The sequence below is a fragment of the Arachis hypogaea genome, chromosome 3 (genome assembly GCF_003086295.3).
Source record: "Arachis hypogaea cultivar Tifrunner chromosome 3, arahy.Tifrunner.gnm2.J5K5, whole genome shotgun sequence".
In the NCBI taxonomy this organism is placed as follows: Eukaryota; Viridiplantae; Streptophyta; class Magnoliopsida; order Fabales; family Fabaceae; genus Arachis; species Arachis hypogaea.
The window spans coordinates 141,114,517-141,134,580 of NC_092038.1; the positions used below are offsets into that span (position 1 = coordinate 141,114,517).

At 32.9% G+C, this 20,064-nt stretch overlaps 3 protein-coding genes and 1 non-coding gene across 6 annotated transcripts; 2 read left to right on the plus strand and 2 right to left on the minus strand.

Moving 5' to 3' along the window:
* The first annotated feature begins 1,811 nt into the window (after positions 1-1,811).
* LOC112734742 (reticulon-like protein B9) lies at positions 1,812-8,077 on the plus strand. The gene is made up of 6 exons (XM_025784191.3): positions 1,812-1,973; positions 3,028-5,978; positions 6,206-6,386; positions 7,240-7,381; positions 7,468-7,537; positions 7,637-8,077. The coding sequence occupies exons 2-6, from the start codon at positions 5,873-5,875 to the stop codon at positions 7,804-7,806; spliced, it is 669 nt and encodes a 222-aa protein (XP_025639976.1). The 5' UTR covers positions 1,812-1,973; positions 3,028-5,872; the 3' UTR covers positions 7,807-8,077.
* An 897-nt stretch (positions 8,078-8,974) lies between these two features.
* Positions 8,975-9,055, plus strand: TRNAL-CAG (transfer RNA leucine (anticodon CAG)). The gene has a single exon. It is a non-coding gene; the product is annotated as a tRNA-Leu (tRNA).
* A 1,114-nt stretch (positions 9,056-10,169) lies between these two features.
* Positions 10,170-12,538, minus strand: LOC112734746 (uncharacterized). 3 transcript variants are annotated; one of them, XM_025784196.2, is made up of 5 exons: positions 12,105-12,538; positions 11,623-12,018; positions 10,867-11,281; positions 10,565-10,779; positions 10,170-10,463 (listed from the first exon to the last, which is right to left on the minus strand). In XM_025784196.2, exons 1-4 carry the CDS (start codon positions 12,316-12,318, stop codon positions 10,575-10,577), a joined length of 1,230 nt encoding a protein of 409 aa, XP_025639981.1. In that variant the 5' UTR covers positions 12,319-12,538; the 3' UTR covers positions 10,170-10,463; positions 10,565-10,574. The 3 variants fall into 3 exon arrangements, with proteins under 3 accessions (XP_025639981.1, XP_025639980.1, XP_025639979.1); XM_025784195.2 differs by having other exon boundaries at positions 10,558-10,779; XM_025784194.2 differs by having other exon boundaries at positions 10,170-10,779.
* Positions 12,539-12,748: 210 nt separating this feature from the next.
* On the minus strand, positions 12,749-17,078 carry LOC112734745 (cysteine-rich receptor-like protein kinase 43). Its single transcript, XM_025784193.3, has 6 exons — positions 16,540-17,078; positions 16,271-16,410; positions 15,727-15,937; positions 14,380-14,614; positions 14,058-14,208; positions 12,749-13,394 (listed from the first exon to the last, which is right to left on the minus strand). Exons 1-6 carry the CDS (start codon positions 16,616-16,618, stop codon positions 12,954-12,956), a joined length of 1,257 nt encoding a protein of 418 aa, XP_025639978.1. The 5' UTR covers positions 16,619-17,078; the 3' UTR covers positions 12,749-12,953.
* Positions 17,079-20,064: the final 2,986 nt, after the last annotated feature.

Genomic DNA, 20,064 nt, shown 5'->3' on the forward strand with positions numbered 1-20,064 from the left:
TTTATCTATGCAGATAAAATTGTAACTAAATCTACATTGTTGATTGTAAAAAGGGATATCAATGCCCTTATTATACCAAAAAGATTCCCGGTGTTAATTGTTAATTAAGTGTAGTCTACTTACCCAAACTTTGTCCACTTGCTTCTTGTTGGATCTATAATTATTCTTTTGTAAAAGCACTTGTCACTTTCACCAAAACTCAAATAATTAGTGAATATTACAATGATGACATTAACTTCGAATTATTTCCTTTGCAATTATATATTGGTTTAAAATTGACTAAGCAGTACGAAACACGAATGATAATAATTCACTGAGTATCATATTTCCAATAATCTGCCTCTTTGCACTGCCAAAGGACAGGACCAAGGGTCAGGGAGTGTCCATGAAATACAACGTTGGTGTTGCCCTCTTAACCAATTTTATCGTCCATATACATTCTCATATGGATTATCTCCACAGTCCAAATGATACCATGATTAAAACGTAGGGTTCACATCAATATCTTGTACAACATAAAGGTATATAAGCTTTACTCACATTAATCTCTGATATCTGTGATACAGTCCAAAAATGAATATAATTTCTCTAAAATCATTTATCAATAGTAAACAATTTGTAGGTAAGAAGCAATAACTCAAATGGCATAGTCTCCCCATACTCAATTAAGAGGTTGCGGATTTGAGTCTCCATATTTTCAGTAAAAAAAAATAGTAAACAATTTGTATATTTTACAAATATTTTGATTAGAGAGCTAACTCTTTTCAATTTAATTTTTTAAAAAATAACTTATATTGACTAATAAAAAACCGGTTTTTTCTTATTACTCTTTTCAAATTGAAGGGCCCATTTCCGAATCATGTTGGATGGAAAGCAAACCCAATCCTCTTAAGAGAGAATGCCAATTTGATAAAATGCACCTGATAGAGTTATTGTGTTTAATTTAATCTATCTATTTATGTAAAATTGATATTCATATTTGTTTGCAGAAAAAGTCTAAGAAATTAAATCTATACGTAACTAAGTAGTTAATTTTTAAAAAAATCCTAATTTTAAAATTTCAAAAATTAATTTAAACATGAGCCCTTGTACTTTCTTTCACCTCTCTTTTCCTCTTTTTCTGTGTTTTTTCCTCTGCACCGTCTCTCCTTCTGCGTCTCTCCCTCTACGTGTTTTTTTTTCAGATCGTCTTTAAAAGTTGTACAATAATTTTAAATATTTTTTTTAATTACGTTTTCGAAGGTTTCTTTTTGTTAGGTTTTGGATATTCTTTTTATAATGATTTAGGTGTTTCTTTTCTTTTAATTTTAGATATTTTTTTTTCAATTTATTTTAAATTTTTTTTGTTTGTGTACATCCCAGTTGGTTATTTAATATGATTATTTTTTGCAATTAAAAAATGACATTTCTTCTGCTTATTCTATTACTATGGGTGGCAATGGGTAGGGTATGGTAGGGTTTGGATCCAACTCTAATTCTACTGAGAGGTTGAGATTTTTATATAAACTCAACTCTATTCTAATCGCAGGTTGAGAATATCCCAACTCTAACCATACCAATTTTTAATTCGCGAGTATCCGACTCTACTTGCGGATTGTAAACCCCGCATAATTAACGAATAATTAGCCAATAAATTAATTATTAATAAAAAATAGAAAATAGAATTTTATAAATTAATGAGGTAGAATTAATTAAAACATGAATTTTGACACTATTTTTAAAGGTTTTGTCTCAAAATTGGGCCGAACAGGCCGAACCAGGCCCAAAGGCCCAACCAATCCACTTAACCATATGAGCTTCAGCTCATTCTCATTGCTGTTTCACATTAGAAAACATAAGGGAAGAGAAGAAAATTCCCAAACCCTAACCCTTCACTCAAATCCATATATCTCTCAATCTAGAACTCCGATCGCTGCACCGTTTGCGGTCACGCGTCCACGCATCGAGCTCTACAAAATTCAGTAATCAATTCGGTAAGGATGTCACATTTTCAATTTCAATTCTCTTTTTTCTAATTTTGAAAAAAAAATCCTATGTTATAGGTGTTGAGATTTTTTATTCTTTGATGTTTTAGGGTCCAATTAGTTTAAGGAATTAGCAAGTTTTTGTTGAATTGAGGCACAGGTAAGGGAAAAATCCTCAAACCCTAGTGAATTCTTTGATTAATTATGGTTGAGCATTAAGCTTGTGTATATGAATGTGGTAATATATATTAGGTTGTGTATATGTGAATTTGAAACACAATTGAGGAGATTGGAAGCTTGGTTGAGCTTTGGGTGCTGAAATTCGGTGGTGGAGGCTTGTCATTTTGCTAATTTGGGTTATCTTTGGCGTAGGAAAAAATCGGTCAAGAAATGGTTTTGGTTTCTCGTATATAATATTAATGTGTCGTGAAAACTTAGGCTAGACGACTTAGGATAAGATAAATTGTGTGTTTGATGCCTATTTAGTGATTTTAGTTGATGTACTATGGGTTGGATTGACGTGGATATTTGGTATGTTGGTGAAAAGTATGACTGTGGTGTATGGTTGATGAGGGGATGACTTTAATGAACTATAATGATACATTGATGATTGATGTTGTAGTGAGATTAATGAACATGAATTATTATTGTTGGTATATTGAGGAATAATGTGTATTGAATGTAATTGTTGGAGTTGGACTTGATGATTTTGTGGAATGGGACGTCATGATATGAAAATGAATTGTTGAGGTGTGGTTTGGTATGTGTTAGTGCTGTGTATAGTTGTGAAAGATTGGTAGGAAATTGTGATTTGGTGGAAGTAAACGAAGTTTGAGATTTGTTGAGAAAAATTGATTTTTGATCGAACTTCGATGAGCCATAACTTGACTTTCGGACCCCCTAACCTTTTCAAATGTATTTCATATGAAAGTTGGATCCGTAAAGTTTACGCCGTTCGAAAAACGGACTAAAAATAATTTCTAACAGAAAAGTTATGCGCGTCGGAAGTTTGGTGTGTAAAGGTGGATTCTGCAACATTTAACAATTTTTAGTCATTCTGCAGAACTCGCATACGCGAGCACACATGCGACGCGGACATTCCATTCGGGTTTAGGTAAAAGTTAGACACCAAACAAAAGGCACCATAGAATTGGCCAAAAACTTAAGCCACCCACACACGCATATACGCACGCACTCTAGATTGATAGAACTATATTTTATTATACTACAAAATTTAGAGTAAAACCCTACCCCTCCCCTAACTATTTACACATATGACAATCCGGCCCCTCATAAAATTAAAATGTCGTTGCAACTCCTAACCAATTGATCTATTAGATGATTTGCTCTCTCTGTTATTCTGTGAATTCTTAATAGAAAAATATTGCATGTATCGTTTATTGTCAAGGTGTCAAAGAACAAATTGGATGGGACAATTTAACCCCCTGTCGCATCATCAAAATGCATGCGTTTTGGGGAGAGAACATTTACTACATCATCTTTTCCCATTTTGAGCATAGCTTTTAAATCCTCACTTTCTCCCACCTTAAGAAAGAATCATGAGCTCAAAGCAATCTTTAGCTACGAATCACCGTTCATGGAGGTATTTTATTCTCTTTGAATTTGGAACAAAACAAAACTCGAATATATTTTTCTTTAGTTGTAGTTATTTTAAGATAGGCTTCTATTTTTTTTTCTTTTGTATTATAAATTCTTTAGTTCTCTAATTGTGGAAGAGTAAAACTAACAAGGGGCTAATTGTAGACATATAAACCTCTATCCATCTATTCAGGAGACTCATAAATCTCTAACAATTTACTAGTGAGACAATTCTACCAAGATATATAAGGCAATGACTATATCCACTAATCATATAATTCAAAGCATTATTTTGGAGACATGATACATGCTGTTGTTTTGCTTATTAGTTGGCATTTGTACCCAGACCTTTAAGCATCTTCACTAAATATTTGAAGTTAACAAAATTTAAGTGTGGTTTGTTTATGGTTTTTCGTGATTGTGAGTGACAATAGAGGAGAGAAATGAGAAAGTTTCTGCGTAGAAGGGAGGTTAACATTCACAAGTTGAAACATACAGTTTTATCTTTGTCGCAAAACACATGCATTTTGATGAGTGTATAGGGAGCAATATGTCCTATCAAATGGTAGAGGGCGGATTGTCATATATGTAAATAGTCAGAAGTCGGAGGTGAAATTTTACTCTCAAATTAATTTATTATGATATAACTCTTTATTTTAAGAGTTGAAAATACTACTTAAGCAAATACTTCAATATATATAAAGTATAAATTGATCTAATTAGTTTTCATTATATATTACTAATGTAATATATTATAAAATTTATTATATCTGTTTTAATAGCTACATAAATTATTTTATAACTAATTATAAAACTCAAAATTCCTCTATTATAATTTTAGATATAAAAAAATTTTATACAAAAAATTTATAACATTAGTTTTTCACACATTGTACGGATCTAAATCTAGTTTATTTGTAATATTTAGAAAATTATTTGCAAAATGCATACAAAAGACTAAAGAGGATAATTCCAATTTTCTAAGAAATTTTTTTTTTTACATCATCCACCAAAAAAAAATTAGCTTAACTAAAATTATCAAATTTGAATGACATAACAATTTTATTTATGTAAAATCTGATATCTAAAATTATTTATTGCTTTTATCTCTATTTTTGGTGAATTTTATATAGCCAATATTGATTTTATGAGGATGAAAATATGATATATTTTTTTAGAAATATTATTTCAAAATAGCATTTTAAAGCCCAAAATAATAGTTTTATTCTTCTTACTTTTTCTAAAATAATTATTCTAATAAATAATAATGATGATAAATTTATGTACAACAGATATATAATTCACTTATTTTTTATTAGTTTTTTATCTTTACATTTAAATAATTAAAATTAAGACTCTATACTATACACATATATTTTAAGATTTTAACCAAGTCCCGGTAAATGTTTTAAGATTCTATATTACATTAGTAATGGAATGTCTTTAGAAGTTAGAATATTCATTGATTTAGTTGATTCACAAGAAGTATTCATAAGCTGAGCCAACAAACACAACACCTGTCTCTCTTATCTTTCTTCTCTTCACACTTTCTAAACAAACTGGATTCATATACCCTGATCAATAATAAAAAAAAAACGAAATACTGTAAAAAGAAAAAGAGTGATGGTTAGTAACATAGGATAAATAAATTAAACTTATTTAAATAATTCTTGTTTACATAATCGCTTTTTAGAATAATCGATTATATGTGACAATCAATCATTATATTTGGAATGTATGAAAAAAAAGAAATTATTTTTAAATGATATAATTACAAAAATATGTATAAAATATTTATTTATATTATTTGATATTTGATAATTGTGATTAACTTGGTAAAAAAATTATTATAATTCAAAAACAATATTTTTGCTTATAAGTTGTTTTTTGAGCAAAACAACAACAACAACAACAAAGCCTTGTCTCACTAAGTGGAGTCGGCTACATGAATCAAACGATGCTATTGTGCTCTGTCTTTTTCTTTTCCTGTTTTCCAAACATGCTCTTATCCAATCATTTTTCATATATTTTTTTAAAAAATTAATTAAATAGCATTGGATTGTAATAAACTAATAATATATATACAGTAGCATATACTTGGCATGGATTACATGACAAATCCATAAGAATTGCATGCCAAAGTAGTAGTCTCATCTAAGATTCAAGGTATCCAAGTTTAACCTCAAACCTAATTCATACCTTCCTTCAATAACGAGAATAGAATAATTACTTACTAATGTGCATGCCAGAATAGTATAAAATAACAATGGCAGCACAATAGAGCAATATCTTCTTTCTAACAAGCAAATATGGCGCACAATACATCCTCTGATTCTGATAATGAAATTATCACAACACAGTCAAAGATCTTTCCCCATGGAAAATCAATACATGAAGTTCTTGGAGGAGGAAAAGGTACTTGTTACTTTTGATTCATGTTGGAGAATATAATAATAAGAAACAAAAGGAAAGGGATAAAAAAGTACACGCTTCATAATTGATAATAAAATATTACAAAGCCATGTGTGTTTTACTGTTTTCACCTGTGTCATGTGAGATGCAAAAGTAATTAATCTTTTTTTTTCTAATTATTTCTTGTAGTTGAATGAATTGATTATATTATTTGGTTGCTGAATTTTCAGTGGCAGATGTGTTATTATGGAAAGATAGAAATGTATCAGCTGCAATTTTGGTTGGGATTACAGCTATTTGGTTTCTGTTTGAGGTTGTTGAGTACAATTTCGTGACACTTATTTCTCACATTTCCATCACCACAATGCTAGTACTCTACATATGGTCCACGGTTGCTGATATCTTTAAATGGTAACCATTTTGACTTGAGTCATAGTATATATCAGACTAAATTCTTATAGTGGTCTCTGAGATTCACAACTTTCACTATTTTAGTCTTTCATATTCAAAATTTGCTATACTGATGATTCCGAGATCCAGCTTCAGGCATCAATATCAATTCTTAGACTCTTTTCGACGTTGAATCAATAAACAAAATGCTGAGCTAGTTTTGACTTGCCACACTAGACACATGACTAAATGACATTTTTCGTTATAGTTCTTAACTAAGGCAAAAGCAAAGTTGTTTTGGAGAATGGAGATATAATGATTTGCACATTATATAAACTCTTTTTTCTCTTTTCGTTTTTGCCTTGTTTAAGTGACAAAATAAAATGATGCTAATGTCGAACGTGGCAAGTCAGAGCCAACTTATCACTTAGTTCGTTGATTCAGTACTAAAAAAAATTCAGAAACCAATATAGTTCTAAAAATGAATTTCAGAGACCAGTATAAATAATTTTAAATCTAAAGAACTAAGATAATGAAAACTGTAAATTTGAGGACTACTTTATTACTCAACAATAAATTGATCTTCATTAATTTCACTAGTTATAGTTATAGAGCATTACTTTTATATAATGTCTCCAAATAATTTAAAAATTAATATGTTAAAAGAAGAATGCTAGGGTAAGCAATTTTTGTGATTTGTAGCTATCAAATAGCTATCAAGATAGTTTTAATGATGTAAGATTGGTGTGAGATTTCATCCAATGGCTCACTTTTCTTTGCTGGTTACATGCTGGCCAGAATTTAACAAAGTTGCTGGTCCCCTAGACTTTTCCATGTTAAAAAACTGATATATCTGGCACGTGGTGATACACAGGAACGGTCCCAAGATTCCGGAAACTATTTTGAAAGATTCTTTCTTTGAAGATCTAGCTTTCAATTTGCAGAGAAGATTTTACCAGCTATTACAAGTGCTCTTCCACATTTCATGTGGAACAGACCTACCACGATTTCTTCTAGTATGCTAATAATGATTATCCTTTTATGCACTTGAATTCTTAACCAAAACCAAATTAAATATCTAACTTGTAAATAAAATTTTCAGATTATCATCTCCCTCTATATATTATCAGAAATTGGAAACTACTTCAGCTTTATCAATCTGCTATACATTGGTTAGAACTCAACTCCTACACTTGGTTTCTTTGTCAAGATATTTGATACTGCAGAATAAGTGCATTAATTTTTGTCTTTTCATGTTTATGATTCACAAGGTTCTATCTGCATCCAAACACTGCCAATTGTATATGATAGATATGAGGAAGAAATTAGGAATTTGGCTGAACATATCATGATAGATATTAGGAGGAAATATAGAAGGTTTCAGAAGACATATCTGAACAAAATTCCCAGAGGACCGGTCAAGGAAAAGAAGATCAAATAAAATTACAATCCGACCATACTTTATAAACTGGATCAAAAAATGTCATCATCATTCTCATGTATAGTGTTGTTATGTATCCATATATGTATATAGAAATTCCCTTAAGAATAATGTAAGGGACTAGGATCACAACACTGTCGCAGTTTCCAAGATCAACTAACAATAACCATATTTAGTCCTCATTTATTTAAGTCTCCAGTTAAAGTGAAAAACATTGAACTAGTTGCCGCTTCCCAAGTATAAAAATAAATGTCTTTATTCGTTAAGCTTATTTATGAGAGTGGCAATTAAAACATGTGTGCCAATTTTAAACTCTAGTTGGAATTAAAGTACTAACCATTTAGACTCGCATCACATGATTTGTGTGTGAAAAACTGCAAGCCATACTAATTAGTTTCCACTACCATAATTTTTAATTTCATGACGAGAACAATGGAGCACTAAGGTCCAGTAATCACATTTATACTTTTTCTAGAGCAAAACTCCTTCAATTATTATGCTTTTTTTTTTTTTTGGTTTTCCACGGTATCCCCCAACTCGACAGGCTAAGGACTAATCCGTCGCGGTACTGAGCTCCATTTAAGGGTTTGCCGCTGGCCAATGAGTTGCTGCATGCACAAGGCGGGATTCGAACCCCCGACACTTGCTTAAGCAGACTAGTGAGCTAACCACTAGACCAACTCAACTTGGTTTTACTTTGTATGGAGACTCGAACCCGCAACCTCTTAATTGAGTATGGGGAGACTATCTTATTTGAGTTATTGCTTATGCTAATCAACTGTATAATAGAGACACGTTTTAGGCCCAACTTTTGTACCAATATTGAAAGGTGTTAACTGTTACGTGTCAGTGCAATGCATCAAACCTATAAAAGTCAAGCTAACAATGTGCTTTGTTTTTTTCCTTCTTTTGTCCAAAGTAGTTATCTGACTATATATAAATGCTGAGTTAAATTAATATCAATTTTTTGGGGTTGGGGGGTTTCCAAGAAATGAAGAAATTAATCTTGGTGTATACTGCTGATACCACCGTGTAGGGAAATATGAAGAACTTTTGGCATTTATGGTCCAAACACCCATTCCAAGTTATGATAACAGTTAACCGAAGAGGGAAAAAAAATATATAAAAATACCGTTATTAAAAAAAAGTTGCCAGAATTATGTTGTAAGTCAAGATGGCCGAGTTGGTCTAAGGCGCCAGTTTCAGGTACTGGTCCGAAAGGGCATGGGTTCGAATCCCATTCTTGACAACGTATTTTTACTTATTTCAAAGACAGTAACAAATCCTATGAAGAACCACCACGTTTTACTTTAGAAATTTAAAGCCCACTCGGATTTGTAAGCGCGAAGATTTCCATTTTAGATATGATAATACACCATGTTTTAATATCGATACATCTAAAGCCTACGACTCTACTCTTGTTTTGGCTTCATAGTTCATAGTTCATACACAATTTGGTTTAACGTCATCAAAAATATCACCTGAATCAATGTCAAAATATAAAGAATGCTCCGGAAACATCCCATTCTATAATCCTGCTTTTGTCAGAACATACAACTATACATTGTGTATCATGTCCTCACGCGAAACAGACACAAATCACACAACATTCAACAACTAACAGAAACTCAACAAGGTTTAACCACGCATCTCCAACATGGTTGCTGAGGAGAGCGCATGCTAGAATATGAACAAAGGTTACCATTGGCAGGCTTTCCGTCATGCTTCTCAAGAAATAATGTTTCGTTTGTCTTATTTTATGCTCCCTATTTCCACATTTCACACCAGCTGCTTTTGGAAGAGTGCATTAAAAACAATTCAACATAAGAGATTAGGGACTTCGTTCAAAATGAGTCAGTGATGTTTAGGTCAATGTCGGCCATCCCAAGTAATAGACACGAACTCAAATGATTGCTCAGTTACTATGTGATCCGAAGTCATAAGCGATGGCGATATGTTTAGATATCACAGGTGCTTTTTCAAAAAATAAAATATTATTGCAATATTGAGCGCCTTGAACGGAACGGTAAAAGATTGGTCACCTGCTGCTGCTGTTTTTTATTCATTCATGATTTATTCATGTTCCCTAATCAAGGTTTGGTGCACTTGAATTCCCAGTAACTTGATCGGATCTAAACCGTAGAAAAAGGCGTTTAAAAGTAAACCAAGTCAAATTCTGTTTGCATTTAGCCTTGGTATTGACTATCCATTGCGCTTCGGCAACCACCAATCAATGTCCCAATGGCTTCTACAGAAACAAAGCTAGCACTGATAATCTTTGCCAAATTATTCTTCTTTTCGAGTAACACTTTTAGTTTAGGTATTCATTGTGCAATTCAAATAATTGAACAGCTACTAAGTAATTTTTAGTCAGTATCCAAGTGACCGTCAGTTGTATTTATTTACACAAAAACATTTTATTGGTGAAAAAGCAAACAAAACTTTGAAGCATGATAAAAATCAATTACTTAGCATACAACACCTGCTAAAGGTAACTTATCGGCGATGCCTATCTCTAAATATCAAAGATACGACTAAAGAACAGCTCACTGCACTGAATCTCCCACCGTTATGGCGTACTTGGAGAATCAAATGTTACAACCTCAGCCCACCATGCGGAAAAGGCTATTGCCGCAACTTTGGCTCACAATATAACTCTGGTGTAAAAAGGAAAGATCATAATCACAGAAGTAAGTAGAATGGGAGCAGTAACAAATTAAGGCGGGTGAAAGGTGGGTCCGAAATTCGTACATCAGACCTGAAGAACCTCAAGCAGGCACCTGATTAGATTCTTGCAATCTCTTGATCGACTTCGCTCGCAACCTCTCCATGAAAGCAGGATTGGCTTGGAGCCTTCCCTTCACGTATGAAGCCCGTGCATCATCCACCAGTTTGTTAGCTTTGCCAGCCTCCTCAATGAGATTGAGAAGAGTTCTTAAGCAGTCCTTTCTGTTTTCTTCCCGATGTTCAAACCTTCAAAATACAGAAAGGATTCCATACACAAATCACAAAATTGAACGAAATAGTCTATGAATGAAAATTATAGGTATAACACTTTACCTCTCGCTGGTAATTGTAAGCTCGTCTTTTCCTGGATGATATCGTTTCCCTACCAATTCTCTCAGCCGGCGAAACTGGTACTTTGAGAGTCCGAGCTCCTTCACAGTTACAGATAGTTTCACTTTCCTGTTCTTTGGATGCCAAGCATCACCACCAGGTGCAAAGACTACCCGTGTCTGCCACCGGAGAATTGGGCCTTCGCCAGGTGGGTCATCTAAATCCTTTTTCTTGTCTGGCACAGCTGTACCATCGAAATTTGCGGCCTCCTGTTTTTCCATTATCTTCATGTACTCCGCAACCATCTCATCCTCAAACTTCTTAAACTGTTCATAAGCTTCTTCGGGTTCCAGCTCTCCTCTCTCACACATGTCCCCAAGCTCATTAAATTTTATTTCCACCTTCTTTTTTATCTCATCTATATAAAATTTCACACCAAAACGAGAAATGAAAAAGCAGCATAATCAGCAAACATAAGCCACCCAATGTCGAATTTGAAAACTAAATTTTAACTCAAAAAATGCAAAGATAATAACAGAAAAGGCACAAGCAAGAAAATAAGAATTGGTGCCTACAGAATTATTGCCTTTCACACTGCACATTGGAGTTATTACTTATTACCAACCTATTTATAATAGCCCTGAATGTAATTAACACTGCACACTAAACTCCCTCATACTCTTAATAATTTTTAGAGCACTAGAGAGAATGAATGATGTATTAATCAGCACAATTTCTAAACAAGAATCGGCGGCATACCGGGGAGAAGTTTGTCCCAGCTGAGCATATCCTCGAGAATCTCTTCACACTCCTTGGTGTCCCTAAGGATGCCATGCTTGACCCCATCCTCAACGATCTCATCCCACTTCTTCTCGTCCATGTTGAAGAACTCATCCTTGACCATCCTCTTCATGACGATATCCCTGGCATTGTAGAGGTCATCGATCTCCTCATCAGTCTCCACTAGGTCCTCGAAATCGTCCTCGAAATCCTGGTCATCGACGTCATCGATGGGCTCCATACGAAGGCTGTCCATGAGCTCGTCGTCGGTGTCCTCGTGCTTCCCGGAGAGCTTCCGCAGCATGATTGCCTCCATGATGGACGGAAGAACCTGGTTATCGCCCTTGAAGTAACTCACCATCAACTCTTTCAGCTCTGCCAGAACCGAAAAGAATGCATAAATATACAGATTCATTTGGTGGATTTAGAGAGGGAAATGATTGAAAGGGGGCTTTGTGTACCTTTGTTGCTGACGTCCTTGATATCGAGGGCGGCGTCGTTTTTGGTTTCATTGGAGGAGTCGTTGGTGTCGGAGGAGAAGAGCCTGAGTCGGGGGCGGGTTGCGGCGGCGAAAGGAGAGGGGAGTGAGGTCGTGGAGGAAGAAGAAGGAGGAGGGGGGCGGAGGAGAAGGTTGCGAGAGAAGAGGGAAGCACTTCGGAGAAGGGTGCGTCTCATGGCGGTGTCTAGGGTTTCACTTTCACTGTCTTTTCTTCTTCTTCTTTTTATTTAATTTAATTTGTTAAGAATTCATGCGAGTATAATGTAACCATGTTTTTTATTTCAAGGAAATATTATTGCAATATTGCATAGACTTATCAAAATTTACTTTATTGTCAGTGCCTCTAATATAACTATTAACAAAGTCAAAGCGTCATCAGTTAAAACTTAAAACCATAAAATATCACGATTAAAAAAAAAAAAAGATGAATGTTGCATTATTTGATGTTTCAGTAGTCATTACAGGGCATATACCAACTAGCCAACTATATTTTGATGTTTAGTTCGACATTTTTTCAGCAGCCATTAAGGTGCACGGCACTTGTTATAAACATAAACGTATCAAGAACAAGATCATGACCCCCTCTCCCCCAAAAGTATGTATCAGTTTGTTGTGGCTAATTTCCTCATTTTAATATATATAAAAGAATAAGATATGAATATTTCAATTCAACCTCGCAATTTCCAACCTATCCTTATCCAGTTATCCTATTTACATTCTAACTGCTTTATCATATCACCAACTCATATTTTACAAAATGAATAACAAAATCATGATTGACCCCAATGACACCATAAAGAACACATTTAGTCTAACCCTCCTCCATTGGTCGTTTCCCTCTTGAGTCCGATGATTCCGCAACTCCCGAGTTTGTTCTTGTTCTTGTTCTAGTTGCAGTTGGAGTAGTAGCACTAGTAGCAGTAACACTGGTTGTGTTGCTACTTGAATCAGAAGTCTGAGAATCCGAGGCACCGGAGGTACCAGGAGTGGCGGAGGACAATCCAGTATGCTGCCTGGGTCGTCTCCTGTATCTGGAACCAGGCACACCCGGTCTGGTAGGTTCTTCCATGTGGCCTGGCTTCCTAGACAGCATTACCACAACGCGCCTCATGTCGGGTCGTAGCTTTGGGTCGCCCTGAGTACACAGCAGACCAAGCTGAATGCACATTGCTACTTGTTCTGCTTCCATTGTGGATGCTAACACGGAATCCACAATTTCCAAGTTCCTCCCCTTCTTGTGCAGCTTGTATGTCTAGAATCAGACACAAAATAGACATCATTTAGAGTTGTTATGCAAATTCTAATTCATTTTTAGATATCCCTTATTGCTTTGTGACTGAAATAAATTTGTGAATTTAGCATGTAGTAGTGTCACTATTTCCTTTCTCTTGGGGTAACCTTACAACCAATCGATCATAACTTCTTTTTCTTTCATGTTTTCTAGAATGAGATAATACATCATAGCAGAGCTGCGATTCCCCCCCCCCCCCCCCCTCTTTTACTCCCAACATTCTGTAGTTTAATATAATATTTATTAATGTCAATCTTAACTACAGTATTTATGAATAAAGTAGCTTTATTATCAACGATTCTAGATGGAATCAGATTATGTATCCATGAGGTAAGGGAGCAGTTTGTGGCGTTGGGGTTTGGTTTAAATTCTTTTTAGAAAAGATGTGATGGTGATTGGTGATGGGGTTATGAGTCAATCTCCGAATCAATGTTATTGAATTAACTAAATAATTTTAAAATAACGAAAGATCTCCAAAACTCTATTGAAAAGTCAAGAAACGTCTACCTGTGTTTATTGATTATTATTGTTTTTATATAGTTTGGTGATTAAGAAAAGGATACACAATACCTAAACCGTGAGAAAATATAAGTGAAGGAGAATGAGGCATCAATTGTTAGTTACCCAATCAAGTAGATTCTGTGCATCCACATCCAAATTAAAGTTAGAGTTTCGTTGGCCACTGATCAACTCCAACACCAACACTCCATAGCTAAATACATCAGCCTTGGCGGACAGCTGTCCATGCATTACGTACTCAGGTGCCATATAACCACTGTGATATTATCACCAAATTATTATGACTCTACCAAAACACAAACATCTAATTATGTTCTATAACCTTAGGAGAAAAATATATGCATACTTAGTCATAGTACTAGTTTTGATATTTGACTTCAATATGGTGTTGATGTACAAGGGACGAAAGAGTTGTGGTTAGACTTACTTGGTTCCAGCGACACGAGTATTGACCTGGCTCTGATCTTCGGGGAAGAGACGGGCCATGCCAAAGTCTGCGATCTTCGGCTGCCATTTGTCATCGAGCAAGATGTTACTGGCCTTGATGTCGCGGTGGATGATGCAATGGTGACAGTCTTCGTGAAGATAAAGCAACCCCTTTGCCACCCCTGTTATTATCCCCAGCCTCCTTTTCCAATCTAGCTCCCCCCTCTTGTGCACCTCTGTATTCATTCATTCAATTTAATTTTTTATCTTCATATTTTCTCTTGGAACAAGTCAACAACATACAAAAATGCTTCTCACAATATTGATCTGATTAATGAATCAAATTTATGGTTTCTTTTTCTTTGTTGATAAGTGTCTCATAACACGAAATATAAATACAGTGAAACAAGATCTGTCTCAATCTACACCACCTCTTAATTTGTTAGTGAGTAAAAAATGAAATAATATATTGGAATATAGACATTTTCTAATATTTTTCTATTTCTATCGCAAAACAATTTGCAAATACATAGACCATATAATTATAAATGCATTGTGTTGGTTTGAGAGAGAGAAAAATGAGAAAGGATTGACCCCACAACTTATTTATTTTGCCTTGAGTCTTGAATGGCTTTTCCACCCCAAAAAGAATGCTAGAAACTAGAAAGCTTTTGGGTTTGGGAAGTTTCACTTTGTCCTTCTTATAATGGGAAGCCATAAATGGTTAAGCACCATCATTGAAAAGGAAAAAAGAAGCTGATTAGGAAGGTTCATCAGAGATAATTAAGGATTTGTCATGGCTTTGCTAAGGAGGAGTTTTGAAACAATCTCTTTGACTACACAAGCCAATTTAAGGATGAAGTTTATTTATTTGATATCAAAGTCAGTCCTGAGTGCAGTCACTATCACAATAGAAAACTAATTTTACATTTTAATCGTCCACGTTGTTGGTATAGCTGAAAAGTCAGGACCTCTGCATTAAAAAATGGAGGGGAAGAAGATGGAGCAGCTTATTATAAGCAAAATTGGTTTGAAACTTTTAACACTAGGAAAAAGGGTAAATATGGAAATTCGCATTCCAAAGTCAGCTGAAGAAAATGAAATTTTGGGTTGAATGAAAACCACCAATTATCTTAGTTCAGACTATCAATTATAAAAACCAAATTAATTTGAAACGCTTATTTTATTAGTATTGTGTATCCAACAAGTAACAAAAACAGAAAACATGTTCCACAAGCAATCCTAACTACATAGATCCTCTTAGGAAAATATGAATGGTGTTCTTCCTTCCATGTGATTTCATTGAAGAGAATAAGGATTGGTAATAATGGAAGGGGGAAGTACTTACTGAACAGAAGCTTGTCAAGGCTCTCATGAGGAACATACTCATAGACAAGAAGCTTCTCTCCGCCATGGGCACAATAGCCCAACAAATTCACCACATTCCGGTGCTGTACACGAGCCAATAATTTGGCCTCATTCATGAACTCTTTCTTCCCTTGATTTGAAGTGTGTGATAGCTTTTTTACTGCAACCTCTCTCCCGTCACTCAGCTTCCCCTGCAAGTGATGAAAGTTTGATGAAAAATCAAAAACAGATTATTTAGAAAAGTTCTTAGATTTTATATGTTCTTTCTTTACCGTGTAAAACAAAAAGGAACCACCTTTTTTATGCGGGGCTTCCCAAAAAGGGGGGAAAATGAGAAATTCTAGGGATCAGAAGTGATTCTTTGTGAAAATTCCAAAATTGAAGAGCCTATTCCTGAATTCATGATCAGAAAACATGTACCTTTACTTTAACCAATTGAAAGCTTTCTCAGTATTCTCTCATCCATTTTCCCTTGCAACCAAAGACAAAAAGAAACACTAACAAAATTGGTGATTATGGCTCACCTTATAAACGGGTCCAAAGCCTCCCTCACCAAGCTTATTCAGAGCACTGAAATTCTTGGTAGCTGCAACTAACGTTTCATAGGAAAAGACCTTCTGCTCCTGCGCAGCCATTTGCTTTATTTCAGCTTCATTGCTTCGCTCTGATTAAAAAAAAAAAACAACACAGAAGAAGAACACAACCCTAGTATAATCAGACGAGAGCACATCAAGAAGAAGATATAATTCAGATCAATGGGGGAAAAAAAGAGGTTGGGATTTAGTTGGAATACCTTTATTGGAACCGAATTTAATGTGTTTGATGAGATTATGAAGAAAACTGTGGGACGACTTGTCCTTATCCTTGTCCATGACGGAATTCTATGATTCGAAAGATGAGCCCATGAAACAAAGGAAGCAAAGTTGCAATCTTTTTTGTGAACAGGAAATTGGGTTTGTGAGGAAATGGAGATGAAGTGGGAGCTTGAGAATATAAAAGAAGGGAAGAGAGATTTGAAATGATGAATACGAAACCTGAGTTGTTATTACTTCTTAGTTCTTAGTGATTAGTTTTCTTTTTCTTTTTCTTTTTGGGGTCTTATTATTAGTTTGGTTTTTAGAGAAAGAAAAGCTCATAAATATGTATGGACAATGGAGAAGAGAGAACAGAGAACAGAAGCGAGTGTGTTCATATTGACCAGGTGACGCCTCCTTGACTCTCTTCATATTGAGAAAGAAAAGTCAAAATCAAATATCAACCAAAAATTTCATTTTCTCTATGGAAAGGGAGAGGGATGCTAAAACATTTTTGTAGCATCTCCAAACCATATACATTACATTATTTATTCACTCCTGTTAGGTGTCCAAGTCTTTTTCGCAATCAAATTTAATTAAGTTAGCTTAAATCTAATAAAAATTACTTTTATTATACGTAAGATGTACATACGTATTTTACTAATATGAACATATCTTTTTTTGTTTTTGTATTTTTTCTTCTTTTTGTATATTTTTTTTATTGTCGTTTTTTTATTGTTGCTATTATTATTGTATTTTTTTCTCTTCTTATTTCTAATAATTTTACAGCATTTATTTTTTTTATTTCTCTTAAAAGAGTGAAACAAAAATAATTATAAAAAAATGAAAGAAAAAAAAGAAAAAAAGAAAAATTTTAAATTATGCAGAACTTATTAGAATAAAAATACATCGAAATTTGTTAATAAATACACATAAATTTCTTAGTTTTTACACTGAAATTTTGTTACAAAAGCACAAAAATATCTTTTTTAATGCTGTATTTTTTTACTTTTTTTATTTTCATTATTTAATTCTTTTTTTAGTTGAACGAATGAAAGTTTATCATCTTTCTAGTAATTTTGCAGTATTATGTATTTTTTATTCTTCTTGATTTGATTTTTTTTTTTTATTATTCTTATTAAGAGGTAAAGCAAGAAGAAACTTAAGAAGAACAAGATAAATAAGAAAAAAAGGATAATAATGAAAAAGAAGAAGAAATAGCAGAACATGAGAAAGAGAAAAATGAAGAATTTTAAATTATGTAGAACTTATCAGAATAAAAATATACCGAAATTTTTTAACAAATACACATAAATTTTTTAGTTTTTATACCGAAATTATTTAATGATTATGACACACAAACTTAGTTCGAAAACAAGCACGCAAACAATACCGAATTATGAACAAAAATATATTCAAATTAATTTTGGATTAGACAACGTCATTAATATGATAAAAATTTAACAATAACGATAGTAATAATGACGATATAATGATAACAATGATGATGATAATAGAGAAGGAGGAGAAGGAAAACGAATGAAAAGAAGAAATCAAATGAAAAAAAGAAAAGAGGAGAAGGAGAAGGTAGTGATGATGGTAGTCGATGATAACGAAAAAAAAAAGGAAAAAAATAACAATTGAAATGTCAGTAAGAGGAGGAGGAGGAAAAGGAGGAGGAGGAAAACAAAGAAAAAAAAGGAAAAAGGGAAGGAAACGGAAGAAGAAAGAGGAAGAGGAGGAGAAGGATAATGAAACGAAAAAGGAGAAGTGGAAGGAAACGGAGAAGGAAAAACAGCGTGATTTGAAAAGTGGTTATAACAAATTGGTTGGATTTAGTTAAGTATTTTGCTTGAATGTAGAGCTAGTAAGACAGTAAAAGAAAATCTAAGTGATTAACAAATATATAGCCAATAAATTTATTTATAATAATATTAGATGTATACTAAAAATTTTTAAAATTAATTATTAGTATAAAATATATATATATAAAAGTTAAATAATATATATTTATATATAAATACATAATAATTGATTTTAATGTACAAATAATGTTTTTATTTTTTACCTAATATAGTAATATATAATTTTTTTTAAGTAATATACGAATATATGTTAATTTTAAAGAATAATAGATGACCATCAGAATTTATTATTTTTAACCATCAGTTAACTATTAATATTTAAAAATAGAGGATAAAGTATCTTATTGAATTATTAAATTAAAAAAAACTAAATTAAAAAAATTAAATTAATAATTAAATAATAACTAAAAATAATAAATTTTAATAATCTTCTAACCTTTTTCATTAATTATATATTTGCCCAAAAAAACCAAAGAAAAAAAAACGTTAGTGTGTTAGCTGATAATGTGATCTATATGCAAATAAAGATTTGAACACATTCTAAATAATGCTCAAAACATAAGTGCAGCCATATAGTTCCAACTCAGCCACGAGGTAATAACTAAGAATTTTACCATCTTATCAACAGAAGCACTTCACTGATCAATTATAAAGAACTGCTTGTCTGCTTCCTATAAGGAACAACATTCAACAAAGTACTTTCAAACTTCCTCTATTATTTGACTACTTGTTTAGTGGCGGTCTTTATTTGCATGAATAGTACGTCCCACTTCTTGAGCTTTAAGTTTGAATCGAGTTTAACTGGGTTAAGTACATGCATGGGTCATTAACATTGCGCCAATTATTGACTATTTGACCAATGTATATATATATCCCTTGAACAAGATAGAAAATGAATATCTGGCTAGATGACTCTTTTTAACCTAATTGCAATTTGCAAACCAAGGTATAGATTCACAAAGTCATCTTTCAAATGGTTGAACTTTATAGAATCATCAAGTGTCTTATCACATAACTTGACTGACACATCCAAAAAATTTTAATAGTGAAAGTGAAATATATATAACATAATAATAATTTTTATAATAAAAATATTATGTTTACATAAAAAATTAATTATTAAATTATCTATTATAAATTTGTGTATAAATATATATATATTATTTAATTTATTTTTAATGTGTATTTTGTATTTTAAAATTTATTCTATATAAGTGATTATTTTATGTATACATAATATAATTGTTGTTATAATTATATTTTATTATTGTAAAATATGATTAGGTTTTAAAATATATAAGTTTCTCTCTCTCCTGTGGCTTTAGCCACTTCTTTCTTTATTTTTTTTTTAAACTTGTGGGCTTCACTTAATCGAGGACTCACCAACAAAATATATCTTAAATCTAACGAATAAATATTTAATATAGCAAATAACTAAATAAATGGGAGTAAGATTACAAATTAAAAAAATTTATTGAAAATACAAAAAATTTAAGTTTCTAATATGTTTATTTTATTTTTCACTAGTGATAAGCTTATTAGGTGCCATAAAGAATAAAAGCAGCTCGTTATGCAATAGGTCTTAGAAAGTTACAAATTGATAACTAAATACAGAAATAAATATTTATTACCTGGCAGTCATAGGATACTGGTAGATCC